This window comes from Hakea prostrata, chromosome 3 (genome assembly GCF_041222555.1).
Source record: "Hakea prostrata isolate BN-2017 chromosome 3, UWA_Hpros_2, whole genome shotgun sequence".
In the NCBI taxonomy this organism is placed as follows: domain Eukaryota; kingdom Viridiplantae; phylum Streptophyta; class Magnoliopsida; order Proteales; family Proteaceae; genus Hakea; species Hakea prostrata.
Genome location: NC_142602.1, coordinates 14496308 through 14514122, shown reverse-complemented (window position 1 = coordinate 14514122; position 17815 = coordinate 14496308). Strand labels below are relative to the sequence as shown.

Below are 17815 nucleotides of genomic sequence, written 5' to 3'. Positions count from 1 at the left end.
CCTGCCGCGACGAATTCGTGCGCCGAACTATGGATCATGGCTGCTTCGTACTTCTAGTCGCTTTGTTCTCTTTAGGTTGTTCTCCAGAGGAGTTGAAAAATGAATGGAGCAAAGATATGGTTAAAGCTTGGGTACCCATTTTGTTTGGCATCAGAAGCCAGCTTCCCCTGCTAGTCCTCAAGGAGTTGATGAAACTGAGCTTCTTCCAGGAGGTATTGAAGTCGAGAAAAAAGTGGAATCGACCCAAAGACATGGCGAGAATTGTTTTGTATGAGCAATTGGTGGAATCTATGCTGGAAGGCTCAGGTCACAAAGTGAATTCCATGAAGCATTTCTTCCATGGCCTCATCAACAAAAGCATGGGCTTTTCAGATCTTGAACCCCCTACCCTTCTCCATGCTCTTTGGCTTCATCAGACTGGACCAGGCTCCATTATCTGCAGTGTCGACATCGACGGAGATGAAGATGATGACAGCACCAATTCATCCTGGTACACGATCCGGAGTGCGACTGAGTTGCAGAAGGTCGAGATTACCTTCAAGAATAACGAGGGGAAGGGCAGCAGGGGAATAGAATTCAAAGAGAAGATGATCAATGCAGAGCTTTTTCTTCCTTCCATTACAATTGAACCCAATACAGAGACATTGTTCAAGCACTTGATCGATTATGAGACCGAAATTGTATTGGGGAAAAATCAGCGTGAGGTTTGTTCCTATTTAAAGCTGATGCGTGAACTCATCCGCACACCTGATGATGCCAAAGTGCTTGCGATGCAAGGGATTGTGATTGCAGATCTCAGAGGAGAGGAAGATCTACCCGGAATCTTACAGAGTTTGAATCTGCCAGATGAGGTGGGAGATAGCCAGCACATGATCAATGTCCGACGTAAGATTCGTACCTATGTGAAGCCAAGCAATTGGGGGAAGGTTATGAATCTTATCGTCATAACGGTTTTTCTCTCATTTCTGCAGACCTTATACGCCATGCTTAGCTACCATTATCCTAACAAGTGATGGAAATTGTAAACTTATTCTGATACAATTGATGATTTGATGTTCCATAGTGTAGCGAGTGAGTGATTCAGTATTGATTTGATCAAATGAAGCTAAAAAGAAACATCAGAGGCTATGGGGATTTGGATTGCGATTCCTGGGTTGCAATTAGCTTGTGAGCAAGTTGTCTTCTTGGGTCGATTGGTATGTCAAAGTGGCTACTTGATGTCTCTGAAATTTTCTTACCATTGTTAATGGTCCACCTCCTGAATTTGGTTGGGCTCAAATATTCCTTGATTATAGAATGTTTGCTTGTTGGGTCGCTAATCAACTGGCTAACAGAGTAAGGAAATTGTGGAGAAACCTTGTTCCTTTGTGGATGATAATGCTTGTAGACGGGTTATGAGTGATGCAGAAAATAAAGCCTTAGAATCACCATCTCTAGGAATTGCATGTAAATTGCTGGAAGAAGAAAAAAAAATTGGCCAATGATTCTGGTATTGCACTGCCCATGTACATAACAACTCATTTTAGATAAGGTACCAAGCAAATTAGAATAAGCATTTGTGACACAGTGATGGAGAACTTCCCCCAAAAGGAATATTAATCAATCCAAGAAAATCTATAAAAATATGGCAGATAGGATTTCCATCCATGATTTCGTTGCTTCTTCACTGCTAAACCATTCTTCAGTTCTTGATCAGTTGGGAGGGTGATAATAGCTCAGGACAGTATATGTGGTTTGCACCAAGGCAATAACTAAACTTATAGCAGCAAGATACATTACTTTTGGCCGGATGCTTGGCTTCAGATACCTGTGAACCCGTTGCCGAATGGAACCAAGATTGTGTGTGTTTCCCACCTCCACTGGGTTCAACTTTGATAGTATGTATGGTAGTAGTTCTTCATATTCAGTATCGGTATCAATGATACCTTGTGTAATAAGGACTTTTAGATCATCACGACTGCGAATTAGATCTTTCATGAAGCTTAAATATGCAGAAACCTCACACTGGTTTCTCTCCAAATCAACTGCAGCTTCATAACGGATCAAACTCTGGAACAGGGCTATAGTGTCAGGTTCTAGGTAAATGCGGGGGAGATCAAGATGAGCCTCCATAATCTTTTCCTTGAACTTTATCTGTCTTATTCCCATTCCCTCTTCAGTCCTAAAAGTGATTCCTGCTGCTTGCAGATCCATGGCACTGCGTACTGTGGTGAAGTTTCTATATGGGTCACCCTGATCATCATCTTGAATATGGTTGGCACCATGGGATTTCGGTCCTGCTAAGAGCAACCAAAGAGCATGGAGGGGAGTGTTGGGTTGTTCTTGATGCGAATGGCTCTTCTTGTTGAAGAAGCCAAGAAACCTCTTCATGGAGTTTCCTTGGTTCTTCACTGGGTTTTCTAACATTGGTTCAACTAGGAAATCATACAAAGCCATTCTGGCCAAATCATTATGTCTTCTCCATTTGCCCTGTTTCAGTACTTTCTGAAAGAAGCTCTGTTTCATCAACACCTTGAGAACTACAAGTGGGATCTGCTTCCTCATGGTAAATATAGAGGTGACCCAGCGTCTGATCTGTTCCTTGTTCCATCTGTTCTCGCCAAAGAATGGATCATTTGGAGGATAACCCAATCGTTTTGGACCACCCAAGGAGCATAAGACTACTTGTAGTATGAAACAACCTCGCTCTATCATTATACGCATGAATTCATCCTGGCTTCTTGAATCTTCGTCTACATAGACAGCTCTAGCTTTTCTCTCCACTCTTCCCACAGCTTCCTTGTACACTTTGCAGGTGTGTGATTCATTGCAGCCGGTGCTTCTGAGAACATGTTTCCAGGACCGATAAGCCATGGTCCCTGTCCACTCAGGATCACCATTACAGTATGCTCCATCCCGCTGCATATCATCATTAAAGCAACTCAAAAATCTGTGTTTGAGACGCTTCTCTTCATCTTTTAGTTGATTGCACGGCATTTTGATGAAGCAATCAGGGGAAGAGAGAGAGAGAGAGAGAGAGAGAGAGAGAGAGAGGAGAGGACACTCAAAGTTTTAAGGTTGGTTCTCAGGTAATCAAGCAAGGTTTCATCTTCATTGTTTTACTTATAAAAAAAAAATCTCCATACTCAAAGAGTAAGGTATTAATTTCTGTTTTATGGCTCAAGTCCTCACTAAACATTCAAGAGAGGTTCTTTATTTTCTTGGATAAATAATTAATGACAGAGACTGATGGGTCTTGTGGCTAAGATGCTTCGGTGTCCATCGTCTAACCATGGAATATGGAGAACGGTCAACTAAAGTTAATTACAATTTGGTGAAGAGAATTTAATGGTTGAACCTACCATTGCAGAAACAGAACCACTTCTGCGGTTCTGCCTTATTTTCAATGCCCAACTTTAAACCCAGAAGAATTCCAAGACGAAGAAAAACAGAAACAGAGCTCAAACTTAGAACTCCAACATCCAGAATCATTTTTTTATTCTTTTCGTTGTATCTTTCCCTGTATAGTGAAATTACACAAAGCATGCTGTATTGATATGTGAATCATGATAGTATCTTTATTTTCTTTGATTTTATTTTTGTTTCTGTTCATATTTTCTCTGCTATTAATTCTAATTAAAACCAACAACTTTGAACCCAGTTACACGTCTGAGTCAAACTGAATTTGCTTTGCCTTTAAAGGTTCTATGTCTATCTTCAACAAAGTCTGCCACTTGCCCCAAAAATTTCAACTAAAATCTGCCACCATCCCTGAAAATTTGTAAGCCGATCAATGGTCATCAAGTAATCTCAAATCCAAATCAACTTGAACGTCTCCAACCTCAGACCTCTCAATGGTCATCAAGTAATCTCAAGTCCAAATCAACTTGAAAGTCTCAAATCTCAGACGGAGAAGTTATCTATTGCGGAAACCTCCTAGGAAGCTCAACAATGTTGCAGACATCCTAGCCCAGAGAGCATAGAGTCTTTCAGGTGACACTGTGTGGTATATCTCCTCTCTTTGGCTACAGTGTATTTGTAATTTTGTTTCTTGCCCGGCTTAAATGAAAGTTTTATTATCAAAAAAGAAAAATCTATTGCTTGCAATTTATATATATACATATATACCACTATATCATATCATATCATATCATATTACTATATCAAAGAAAAACTTGAAACAATTGTAGCATGTGTTTTGGTTGACACATATATCCCCTAAATAAACATGTACCTGTTCGCAAAAGTTATGGTATGTATTTTTGGTTGACTCATATACCCCTTGAATAGACATGTATCCTTTATAAACATGTACCAAATAAACTAGATAGCAAATATTTTAAATGACCAAAATACCCTCCCACGAAAACAACCTACCTCTTCACATGAAATGCACATGTTGACAACAACAACACACACTAAAACCTCCATCAAGAACTATGCAACTGACCACAACAAAATGCACCCCTTGGCCATGGAACACACCCTTTCATTAAATGGTTTTTTATTAGACCAAAATACCTTTTTCAAAAGTGTCAAATACCCTTTCTCAAATGTATATACTTTTTCTACCAAAAAAAAATGTACATACCTTTTCAAACCACCCTAAATCACAAGTAATGTCAGAAGAAGACCACCATCCAGGAGTCAAGCTCCCTCAAATTTTGCCAAATGAGATCATACCTGGAAATTTATCAAATGACCCATCCATTTCCTTGTAGATGTTTGACATGTGTCCCAAGATCACATCAAATGGTTGAAATCCATTTATAAATCAGAAATGGACCTGATATGAGTCCGACGTACCTGCACTTCCCAAACGCACACTCTAAAAACCCAACTCAGGTTTAAGTATCTCTCGTGAGGTGCCCTGATGATCTTTAATTGTTGATTAAATGGTATCGATTAAACAAAATTGGAATGTGGAATCCGGCTTTGGAACTGTAAACATCGATTTTAAATTCTTCAGGCTTTTTAAATCTGTAGAGAGGATTGCTGGGTAACGATTTAGTTGTGAAATCCTTAAAGACGTTTACTTTTACAAATGTTCGAACAGCTAGAGGCTTCAATTGACACTCATCGTTTTGAAGAGTTCTCTACAACGTTCAAATTATTATTCTTAATATCAGAAGTAACCCAATGGAAGAAATCTGAGAAATCTGAGAAATCTTTATGAAAGAGAAATCAAATCCGAACAACCAGCAACCCCAGCCTACCAAGTTCGAAATCCAACATTTCTTCGATCGTGACACTCAAAATGTTGCTCCATCAGCCTTTGGAAAATGCCCAATCTCTCCAACTCCTATAAACACCATACCTCTAAAATCCTTCTCAGACCACACAAATGCTCGCAAAAACAGGTAGCTTTTACCTACATTATCTTTTATGTATGGTTAATCTCTTGTGCTGTATTAGTAGACATTCGATGACATTGGCGAGTGTAGAGTTCTCCTGGTTCACTGGAAAAGCTTGAGAGTAGGCTTTTGCACCATGACCCAAAGCCCCAAGAAAGATCCATGATAATCTCCACTCAAAAAAAAAAACCCTTGAAAAGATGAGCCAGAACAGGCAATGGAGTTACAGGGCAGTTGCGCAAACTCCACTGATCAGAAAAACACTGGTGCAGTTAAACGTTGCTAGAGTCCATCCAATCCTTACCGGACTCTTCCATCAATATCATATGGTCTGATGATGTAAATGGAGTACTAATCAATCATATGTTAGCCAAATTGGCAAGAAGGAACAATTTGAATTTATGATGTATCTACAATTTCCAAAAAAAAACTCCACCAATAAGAAAAAAATATAAGAAATATTATGTATTTTTGAATTAAGTAAAGGTTTTCTAAGCAAGTTTGGTGGTAAATTCCTCACTGGAAGAAAGTAAAGGGATCCAAGAATGAAGTTCATTAGAATAAATAGTACTAAAAGAAGATAAAATAGAAGATGATAGACGGATTGCAAGAGGATTCTCCAAAGTCACACTAAAAGTCTACTTTCCACCATGATTGTAACACTAGGACACCTTAGTAAGAGATTGTAATCAATCTCTTCGGCTTTATGATGCATTGAGTCCTAGAACCGTGGATCATGCTGGAAGGAGGTATTTGATACCCTGAACCTCAGTCGATGGAGGACTCTACTTACGAGAGTAGGAAGCACATTGCGTAAGCTATTCCAAGTCCAGTAACCATCCTTAGTCATCACCTTTGGATCCCACCAAGGAAATATTTGAGCCTTTCGAGTTAGAGCCTAGAGAAAATTAAGTTGGCTCAATAACCTCCATCCTTGACGCAAGCACAACATTGTAATTTTCCATTCTTTTAAACCCCAACCCTCCCAATTTTTTGGGTAGACAACATCTATCCCAATAATCATTACTTGATCACTTACTTACTATACTAATGTGGCCTCCTGGAACGAATGAGAATTCAAATATAGGCATTAGTATGGACGAATTAATTTTATTTAATAGAAAGAGTGAAAATTTTACATGCTTTTATGGATAGGTGGATGAATCTTGAAAAGAAATAGAAGATTCAATTGACTATTAGAAATTTAATTAATCTGATTTAACTGCTTCTTTATCTCTATCAAGTATAATTAGTTTTATCCAATTCATATTCTTAGATAATATAGGATTCAAATCCTTTACTCACATAGAGAGAAAAAATTTATATCCACATGGTTGGATTTTGACTTGTGTCAAGTCTCAAAGTTAGAGTCTTCTCTTTTTATTTCTTATTTTTTAAATTTTATCATTTTTTGGGGTAAATTGGCTGATGACTAGTGCTGTTAAATTCTAAAAGATAATCTTGTTTTTAGATTATACACGTGTCAAAAATTCAATCATATGGATAGAAGATTCAAATCCAGAGCCAAACTACAAAATATATCCATCAAGTTGGAGTTGATATCCTTTACTTATAAGGGTAGAGGATTGTGCTATTTTCACATCCGTCTATCATATATTTAGGAAGCGACTCATCTTTGGTCCATCTTAACCGTATTCAAAAATAAAATCCTCCCTGAACAAATATAAGAGAAATATAATCCTACTAATATAAAATCCAAACTCATCAAAATTAATAGTTATGGTCAATTTAATACAATGTGATGGAGATCCTAAATAGAAAATGGATTACTGATTACCTCATGCCCTTAAAAAATGCATTGATGTTGTCCACAATTTCCTCAAATGTTTTCAATTGGCTGATCAAACAATGACTGGATTTGGAAATACTTGTCTTTCCCTTGACCAAGTTATCATGTGCTGCACCTCCCAATCTATTTTCCATAAATCCAGAGAGGGAAACTTTCAAGTTCAAACCCCGGAACACAAGAAAAGCAGACATGGACCCCATAAAAAAGCTGTCTTCTAATTAACTATTTTAAAGAATCTTAATTAATCCATTAATTTCCTTATTTAGTGGTAATTATTATTATTGTTTGTAATTTAGAAAAAATGAGGCCCTACCTTGAATATGTTTAATTCATTAGTACTTACCTAGATGACTACTCACCGTATGAACTTCTTGTTCACCAACCCATTAACCGCGTAAGTGAAACTTTCAAATGTCAACAAAAGAAATGAGGCTTAAGACCTACCAAGATAAATATTTTATCCTATAATAGATTTCAAGTGTGTGATCTATTCAAGTTATGTGTGGATCAATTGAGATTATAATTGCATATTTTTCAAATCCTCACAAACAATAGAAATTGATAAAATCAAGTGGACCAACAATGGTGAATGTACCTTTGAATAGACTTTTACCTAAATTGTATGATGGATTTATTAGTAAATATAATAAATAATTAATGTCAAGCCATATGTGCTAATCCACTTGATTGCATATAATGGGATAAAGGGTCCAATTGATTGAATCATTTTGGATAATCCAAGAAGAGAAAAACGATTAATTGGATAACTACATTAAAAAAAACCATGCATGCCAACCCCACAAGTCATCAATGTGATTGATGAGAATGCAAAATTTTAGCTCATAGCCTAGGTGGAAAGCTTGCACATTAAAATGGAATTTTATAAAAACGTGTATCTAACAATAGTGACAATCTCATATGTAGAACTAATAAGATTGAAGAGATTTCTAGATTGAATCTTCAACCCTCCAATCCTCCCCCTCCTTATGCCTTTGAACTCAAGAAGTGATAAATCTTGCTAGAATAAAAAAAAGACATATTATCAATTTTAAACTTAGTGGGAACCATTTTGGATCTCATTTTCCCTAAAGATAGGGGGCTTGGCTCATGGTTTTAAAACCCATAATTGAATTGGTTAAACTAATTGATTTCCACCAGTTATACTCTATTTTTGGGATAGAGCTTTAGTGCTGCATAATTAATGAGCAGCACTAGCTTTGTACGGTGATGATGGAATGAGTGGTCAACGTCCAAGTCTCGACCACTCTTTTTTTTTTTTAATACTTTTTTGACTTTTTCAGCCATACTTAATTGTAATAAAAAAAAATATATGTAATATGAGTGGTCAAGATTTTGATCTCAACACTCAGTTTGATGGTGGTCATAAGCAGCTCAGTATTGGCATTAAATGCGCAGCACTAAAGTTGAATCCCTATTGTTTGACAATTCATCCATTGCTTGCTCTTTTTAAACCGGGAAAGAGCCCAGACTGATTTGCGATTGATTCTGGCAGACCCGGTTCGTTGAGTGGTTTTCTATGGTTCAAAAGGATGCGGGCCCTTGGAAAATTAGACGGGTAGTTTCGTCATTTAAGATTTGAAGGGCGGGAACCGGTTTCCTGGGTTTAAAACGTATTACGCAAGCAGCCGGTAGTGACTATGTGCTCACGACTTTCAGAACTTTCAGATGTTCATGCGAAGAGGTAACCAGAAGGGCATTTTCGTCAGTAAAGTTAAATTGAAGTGGCAGTTTTCGTAAATACGAACCGCCTTACGACTTCCTGAGTTTAAACACGTCGTCGAGACGTCAGACGACTAACGGTAAACGCAGCGACGGCGATAAGCTTAAAAAACAGCAAGGAGCAGAAGAAAAATGGAATGAGGAGGCAAAAAAAATTATAATAAAACAACCAGAAAAATAAAAGAGTGAAGAAGGAGATGAAGAGATAGAGACGAAGAGAACAAAGTAGGGTTTTTGACTTAATTTTTTCGATCTGGTGTATCTGTAATTACGATCTGTTTTTTTGGGGAAGTTGGATGACGGTTGATTGTCGATCTGGTATGAAAACATTTGCAAACAATATTTCGAGAGGTTGAAATTCGTAAACGAAGTTGAGTTTTGGAAACAATACTGGGGGTGATATGTCGGACGGTGTGTCGGTAATTCCGACATTTGTTCTTCGAAACCTGGCGGATAAACTCTACGAGAAACGCAAGAACGCCGCACTGGAGGTTTTTGTTCTTATCCTAGTTTGCTTCTGTTTATTCTGAATGAAATTACCTTAGTGTTTCGATTGGTTTGGAGTTACCGAATTTGTGTATCTAAACATGAAATCAATGCTTTAGGTCGAAGGGATTGTGAAGCAACTTTCTGTTACTGGAGATCATGACAAAATATCTACTGTTATCAAAGTATTGACCTCAGAGTTCACTAACTCGCCACAGGCGAACCACCGTAAGGTTCGTCGATCATTTTGCTTATCTGCGATCAGTCTTCTCCTTGCTTGGTTTGACTTACAATCTGTAATTTTTTCTTCGCAAATTATACATAAAATCGAAGTAATCTTTTTAAATTTGAATATTGTGGCGACATTTTTTCCCGCAGGGAGGTTTAATAGGACTTGCTGCTGCGACAGTTGGTCTGTCATCGGAAGCCTCTCAGCATCTTGAGGTAAAATAATTTAGGGCCTGTATCTTGTTTATTTGACCGGAACAAATGGACTTCTCCTGTAGTTAGGTCATTCATTCCTTCATTTTACTTATTTGAACAATATCGATGAATGAGTCCAAACCAAACTGACGGTTTAATTACCAGCAGTCTCAGAAATCAATGAAAGCATACAGAATTGAGCCAGAGAGACTACCAGATGCTAATATTGGTTGGAATGCTTTTTTGTAGATGATAGTGCTGACTGCTAGTGAGAAAAGCATTTGCAGTGGTTTAGCTTTTTGTAGCAATTTTATTGGTGTTACTCTGAACACCACCTTATTTGTTATATTTGTCTACATCATTATACGAACTTTAACCAAATATGTAGCCTTACAAGTTAAGGTTTCAATCCTAATTTTCAACCCATGTCCACTGTCAATATCCATCTTTCTGTTTCAAACTCTCCATTTTCATGTGCTTATACTTTAATTTGTCTTTTGCATTAAAAAACGTGATTCTTGACACAATATTTTTTCTTTTTCTAGAGTATATTAAATCTTATAGAAGCACAATGCATAACGCAATCAAGATGAAGTTGGAGATACCTTTTTGGAATCAATGCCAATACTTCTACAAGTGTGATATGGAGTGCTCTCAAATTGAGGGAGAGAAGTCCCACTAAAGAGGTCACTAAACCTAATTGCGAGTTCATAGACTAGTTGGGTTTGGCTACCTCAATCTGATTTTACTGTTACCTACTTACCTTTGTGTGTCACCACATCTATTCTCGATTGGAAATTCATATCTTGCTTACCTGTTTATTCCAATTCATTTGTGTTGCATCCCTTGTCGAACGAGGCTTACTCTTCCAAGATCTCTTAGGCTAAACTATCTTTCCAGGCCCAAATCTTGATCTCAGGTATCATGTATGGGATGCTTTGTGGATGGATGCCTTGATTAGCTCTGGACTGGTGAACTTTGAATCCCCTGGTTATGCTTTGGATGAAATGTTCTCAAGGATGATCGGGTTTTAGTTTTGGAGAGTTTTAGGGTGTTGGGATTATTGGTGAGACAGGGCTGGCTCTTGAGATATGAAACGAAAAGTCATGTGAATGGGGTGAAACTTGAGCCGAGCCTAGCCATTACCACTTAGAATAATCTCCCCTGGTTTCAATGGATTTGCTTGGTTGAATGTCAAGATAGTAGGTTTCTTGATTTTGGAGGAAGTTGGGTGAAAAAAGGAACATGAATGACCACATTTGGAGGTGATTGGTTTGAAAACTGGATCAAAGGTAAGGGGTATGGTGGTAGTTTAATGGCTGAAATTGGGGGTGAAAGTGGTTGTTGGTTAGGGAGATTTAGCTATTCTTGGTTTAGGGTGGAAGAGAAGGGATCGAACCAGGGTGGGGATCCAGAACATAAAATAAAGTAGAACGGAGAGGGGGATTCTGTAGGATACAGATGCACCTGATTGGAGCCTTTATGGACGATAGGAATTCACCTGTAGATGGAAGTTGAAGGCTATTCTGTGTAGCCACACTCAGAGTCTAAGCTTGATTACACTTAGAACCTTCTTTAGTCTTCAGTGCCAATTGAATGAACCAGAACTTAACAAACACAAGAGAGGTGCTCGGAGAGAAGCCTTGTATTCAATATTTGAATCTGATCTCTCGCCATCCATTGAGTGAAGGGGTATATTTATACAAATTATGGGCTGGAATTCCTAATCTGATTTGAGTTTCCAGCCTTATTCTAACCGACTTCTAATATTAGGAGGTTTTTGTAGTTGGGTCTGTACAAGAACTGAGTTAAAATAATAAAAAAACCACATGTTTAAAAAGAATGATCATATGCCTAATATTATGCCCCTCAAGTGGATGGAAAAATAATTTTGCCACTGGTTCTATTTAGTATGCTAAAGGAGCTGAAATAAAACTAAAAATAAGCTGCTGGGAAGCAACCCTCAGGAATTCTCTTGGCCTTCCACTTGGTCTTGGATTTGGACAGCTTGGATACTATATATCAACTTGCCTTAGCTGGTCCTTCTATTTTAAAAGTGCTAATTTGCATCATATGAGTTCTTGCTGGATCATTCAATGCTTACTTTGTCCTTGATGGTCATGATCCCATGCCAAAGTTGCTCGCTTGTATGCAACAACCATTCCTTTTCCTTTTTTCTTTTTTAGTTTTATTGGGGAAGGGGGGTGGGGTTGTTTGGGTTTGTGATTCAGTTAAGAATGTATAGCTGGGTCAATTTCTCTTTAAAATGCTATATTTTGTTCCATGTCTGAGTTCTATAGACATCAGGCTTCTTATTTTTATTGATGTAAATGGGCCTAATCTATAAGCCAACAAAGTGAGGGTTATGCTAATAAACGTGATTAGTAGTTAATTCAATATTTTAGTCACTGTTTGAGTTAGATTAGGATACTTAAGCTAGTTAGAATTCTGTTTTGGTTTTATTTTCCTTGTTGAGCCTTTGAGTAATTAGAAGTTCTTTTATGAGTCAAATCAAGAATTTTTTTTTTTGGGTGAATAAAGAATTATATTAGACAGCAAAAAGGAAAAACAAAGAGAACAAGGAGAGCGAAAGCCCATCAAGAGTGGGGCTGAATAGGGGAGGCGAGACTCCAGGAACTAACAATTAACCTATTCCTTGGAGAGTTAGGCACAAGGGGATGGGGAAAAGAGAGCAATCTAGAAGAAACATCAAAACGGATGGCATTCCAAATCCCATCTCAGGGTCGGGATTGGAATTTGGAGCTCCATCTCCTCATGTTATGCTCCCACCATAGATGATGGATGGTAGCAGCAAAGACAAGCTTACCAACTTGGTCACAAATTGAGGAGCCAGAAAAGCTTATCAGGATCCAATTCCAATCACAGGCAAACCCAAGGGAGCGCCTCAATCTCGGCCAAATAGATGCAAGGACAAGGGTCCATAAGGAACGGGAAAGGGGCAAGTGAAAAAAAGGTGCTCAAGGTCCTCTGAGTCATTCCAACATAGGATACAGTTGGGGTTAGCAAGGATATGGCGGCTAATAAGGAAAGATTGGGTGGGAAGGGTAAGGTTGAGGGCTCTCCAGAGGGTAAAGGAATGGCGGGGATATGGCTTTGAACCAGACAAGAAAGGCCCAAGGGACGGGGGGTGGGGGGGGAGGGGGATTTGAGGAGGTTCCAATTGGAAGTGGTAATGAAGGATTTAGTGGAGGAGGGAAGCCAGATGGATATATCGGAAGGAGAGGGTGGGGGGGGGGGAGAGGGAGTTTCAAGTCTGTGTGAGACTTGGGTGAGGGGAGAGGGTCCATGAACCATTAGAGATGAAGGATTAGAGGGAAATATTTGTAGGGATATGGGTGTCATAGACAGCACGGAGAGAAAACAAAATACTCATCGGATGCCAGGGATCAAGCCAAAAGGAAGTGGAGGATCCAGAGGAGATTTGGATAGACAAGTCTATGTGAGACTTGGGTGAGGGGAGAGGGTCCATGAACCATTAGAGATGAAGGATTAGAGGGAAATATCTGTAGGGATATGGGTGTCATAGACAGCACGGAGAGTGAACAAAATACTCATCGGATGCCAGGGATCAAGCCAAAAGGAAGTGGAGGATCCAGAGGAGATTTGGATAGAGAAAGTGGAAAGAGAACGAGGACGGAGGATAAAGAGTTTTCTCCAAATCCAAGAAGAGGTGGATAGGATCGGGACAATCCAAATGGAGTATGATTTAAGAAGATAGGAATAGACCTAGGAAACTCAAATGAAATCATGCTTGGAGGCAATTTTTTCTAGAATAAGTTTGAAGAGACATGCCAAGTTAACATCAAGAATATGACGGATACCAAGACCACCTTCAGATTTAGGGCGACAGATGGCAGCCCAATTGATGGGGTGAAGGAATCGGGAGGATTCTTGGCTTTTTCCAGAGGAATGCACAGAAGAGAGATTCCATAGTATGGATCGTAGCTTTAGGAAGAGAAAAGATACCGCACCAATAAAGGTAGGAGGATTGGAGAACAGATCGGATGAGCACCACTCTACCAACAAAGGAGAGGAGTCTACCTTTCCAGAGTTGGAGCTTTTTCTGAATGTGGTCAAGCATGGGGGCACAATGGTGGAGGGTGAGTCTACAAGGGATAAGAGGGTTAGACCGAGGTAGGTCACAAGGAAGGACCCAAGCTTAAAACCGGTAAGGTGCAAGAGAGAGGTGCCAGTCGAGTCAAAGATGCCCGAGAGGAAGATGGTGGATTTCTCCAGATTCACTCGAAGACCGGAAAGAGATTCAAAATAGGAAAGAGAGGAGAGAATGGAAGAGATAGATCCGTGACCAACTTTGGAAAAAATCATGAGATCATCTGCAAAAGCAAGATGGGATTGCTATGCCAACTTTAGAAGGTCTGTATATATGTAATGCATCCCCCATCAATTAGAGATGATTAATTAATATGACTTTTATTATAAGAGTTTTGGTGGTGTTGAGCAATGCATTCGGGATTGATATGCCAACTTGCAAGAGTTTCTTCTATCATTCAAGTTGCTGGTCAGGAAGATCTCTGACAACAATAAGTCAAATTATCCCCAGCCCCAATTCTTCTTCTTGTAATCTTCTAGCCCAACTCCTATTTCCCCCTTTCTCTGCCCCCATATAACTGTATTCTTGTACCCCATTCAACTACTTAAAAATCATAAAACCCTGAAATGCAAAAACCTTGGATTGAGATCCTAGCTGATCCTATTCAATATGGGGCTACATCAGTTTGTTGTGGGACAGTTTAACAAATTGAGTTTCTTTACAGTATCATTATAAGTAAAAATTTACTCCTTGGCCCCATGATCATGACATTAGGAATTGTTGGTTGGTGCTAAATGGTATGAAGTTTTATGGGTTTGAATTGTTATATGAAGTTCTTGTGGTGTGACTTGTGAGTTTACAATAAATTGTGGTAGTGCTTTCTGGGTGAAATACTCGGAGCGTGTCAGTTTTTGAAAGTTTTTGTCTTATAAAATATTGTATAAAATATTGCTTTCCATGTTTTCATGGTTTTTGGCCTTTGATCATTCCTTTTGTTGAATCCAACCTGATTATCCCTTAGTGATTGTATTTGAAGGGCCTTTGATTGACCTTAGGTTATGGATTTTTGACGTATACATTGATGGTGTCATTTCTAACAATTTGAGATTTCAAGCGAAATGGTAGCGAACATGGTATCTAAGCTAGGTGGTCAAGTGTTTGACTCTTGGGAAGATATTGGGAAAGTTTCGCCAGCATTTATTTTTCTCCCTCTGTGCTGTATGAAGTATATGTAGTGTGAGCTCCAAATGATCTTGGCCTATATGTGCAGGGGAATGTGTCTGTATAAATTGTTGATGCTCTTTCCTAACAGTTTGAGCTTTTAGATAAAATGGTATGAGCATAGATGTCAGGTTACGTTTGTGCAGTGCAATTTGATGGGATTAATCCTTCTTGATCCATCTCAAGATATGAAAACCATACTACTTCTTGGTAAAGAACAGTGGTGCGTCAAAAGAGGTCACCTGGTACTTGTATCAGACTTTGGTGTTTGTTTCTCAGTAGAGATTCTTGCTAGATAAAATATTGTGTTGTAAAGCAAAATAATCTGGTTTTCTTTTCTAACATGGTGACCTTTGGAGTGCAACAAGAAGGATTCTCATAGTCTATGTGATAGCCAGCTGGAAGGAAGCCAGTAGAGGCTAGAGCTTAATAACTTTTGAGCTCTAAATTCTTTGTAGTCGCAAGATTCGAATTGTGGAGAAATTGAAAGGAGATGGAGGAACTCCCTTAATAAGCTATTCCGGCTTGACCCTGTGTTTTATGGAAGTTGTAATTATAAGTCTTACAGGTTCTCTCAGTAAAGTCTATTGTGAGAAAAGGTGGTGGTTATGTCTTCTCCTTGATTTGCCATGAAATAAAATCAACTTGGCAAATCAGTATCCGCGATGGTATTGTGAAAATATTGTGGTCCATTTTGCGATCAACATAGTGTGTGGATTTAATGATGATGCCTTTGACATTGTATCCTGATGTACTGTGTCATGTGATTTATAGTAAGGACACAAGTTTGTATCTGACGATCCCTAGCAGCTACTAAAGTCAAATCAGGGCCAAACTGGCTCAACTGGGTTCAATCAAGTTTTGGCTGGGCTGGCAGGATGACTGAGTTAAGAGGACTTTGGGTTTGGCTAGGGTTTTAAAAAGCCTGGCCCTGTTCCACCTTAATCTGTAGTTAATCTCAGTTATACATTAAAAAGAGAAAAAACAAAGAAATTGTTGTATACTCAAACACTTTGGTGTCTGAATTCAGATAATCCTGCTTCAGTATTGCTATCTGACAAAGATACAAGAGTACTAACATTTTTTTATTTTTTATTTTGATGTATTTATGCATCATGATTATTGCTTTCCTGTTCAGTGATGAATTTTTATCAACTTGAAAAAGGACAAATACAATTTGAGGGCAGATATTGGTCCACAGAACCTGATCTCTGGTATCTGGAGGATAAAGGCTAAGTTGGTCATGTATATGGGGGAGAAAGTAATAAATCCAAACATTAATGTCTTACCAAGCCACTATACCACTCTTATTTTTGTTGGCATACATGATATCCATGATAGAGAACAAGACGGCGTTCTCACATTCCATGGTCTTTTGGTTTCTTACAGTTTTGATTGTTTAATTATGCCAGATCCTAGTTTCATCCTTTGTTTTGCTTTTCTTGGATATTGTTTTTATTATCATATTCCTTTTAATTTGATTGACAGCAAATTGTACCACCTGTGCTCAGTTCCTTTTCTGACCAAGATAGCAGAGTACGCTATTATGCTTGTGAAGCTTTGTATAATATTGCAAAGGTGAGATTGGCTGGATTTATTTTAATAAATTTATTCCCTGATTTTCTATTATTTTGGTAGTTAGATATCAACATGTAATTCTGGTTAATCTCATTCTTGATGGCTGCTGTGCAGGTTGTAAGAGGTGATTTCATTGTGTTCTTCAATCAGATGTTTGATGCACTATGCAAGCTCTCAGCAGACTCAGATTCCAATGTACAAAGTGCTGCGCATCTTTTAGATCGGCTTGTCAAGGTATACCCAAGTTTTCTCCCATTTCATTTTGGTTTTGCTAATATTGCTATGTAAAGTTTAATTTTTTTCTTTTGTTGTGCAGGATATTGTAACTGAAAGTGATCAATTCAGGTATGCATTTTGCTGTTGAAGTTTGGGTGGTTTTATATTGAAACTAAGAAGCTTTGACATAAGCTGTGCATTATCAAGTGGGTTGTTTGCCCTAATTTTGTGGTTGCGTGATTGTTCTCAGCATTGAAGAATTTATACCATTGCTAAGGGAGCGTATGAATGTCTTAAATCCTTATGTTCGCCAATTTTTGGTAGGATGGATCACTGTACTGGATAGTGTTCCAGATATTGATATGCTTGGCTTTCTTCCAGATTTTCTTGATGGTAAATATTGATCACAAACTCTACGGTTTGGATTTTTTTTTTTTGGGGGGGGGGGGTGTTGGTAATTAAATGCTATCTCAGAGCATTTGTTGCATTTCAGGATTATTCAACATGTTAAGTGATTCTAGCCATGAAATTCGGCAACAAGCTGATTCGGCACTATCTGAATTTCTTCAGGAGATCAAGAATTCACCAGTAAGGCTTGTGTTAAAGTAGTTGTTTCATATCTATCTGTTTGTATTAATCAATTTTCATCAAGATGCCCAAGCACTAAAGAATAATGGTTATGGTTTTCTAGAATTCTAAAAGATTAGTTTCAGAATTGAAGTATGAACAATCTGAGGAAGTTATAATATCAGATGCACTTCAGAGCTTAAAGGGGATACTCTGTTGTGTGGAGAACAGAATATCTGAATCTGGAACCATTCAATGGTCAGATTCTAAGTTACAGAAGTATTCTAGATAGAACAGGATTGTTCCAGATATGTTCACAGATGAGTATTAGAGCTCAAAGGATGATCAAACGGCTAGAAAATCAAGTCT

The 17815-nt window shown here is 38.3% G+C and overlaps 2 protein-coding genes across 3 annotated transcripts in view; one reads left to right on the top strand and one right to left on the bottom strand.

Moving 5' to 3' along the window:
- Nucleotides 1-1692: 1692 nt before the first annotated feature.
- On the bottom strand, nt 1693-2976 carry LOC149021041 (uncharacterized). The gene has a single exon (XM_089147423.1). It carries the CDS (start codon nt 2974-2976, stop codon nt 1693-1695), a length of 1284 nt encoding a protein of 427 aa, XP_089003549.1.
- A 5838-nt stretch (nt 2977-8814) lies between these two features.
- LOC149021040 (ARM repeat superfamily protein) overlaps nt 8815-17815 on the top strand; it is a 30641-nt gene continuing 21640 nt past the window's right edge. For both annotated transcript variants that reach the window (XR_016172273.1, XM_089149301.1), the window contains exons 1-8: nt 8815-9374; nt 9489-9602; nt 9748-9813; nt 16574-16663; nt 16778-16897; nt 16980-17008; nt 17130-17272; nt 17373-17467. Coding sequence is in view for 1 of the 2 variants with exons in the window: in XM_089149301.1 (XP_089005427.1) it covers nt 9285-9374; nt 9489-9602; nt 9748-9813; nt 16574-16663; nt 16778-16897; nt 16980-17008; nt 17130-17272; nt 17373-17467 (747 nt within the window). In the remaining variant the exon portion in view is untranslated. The remainder of the gene's footprint in view (nt 9375-9488; nt 9603-9747; nt 9814-16573; nt 16664-16777; nt 16898-16979; nt 17009-17129; nt 17273-17372; nt 17468-17815) is intronic.

Excerpts from the sequence above, each read along its gene's own strand:
- LOC149021041 (XM_089147423.1), bottom strand. The coding sequence starts at position 2,976 with ATGCCGTGCAATCAACTAAAAGATGAAGAGAAGCGTCTCAAACACAGA.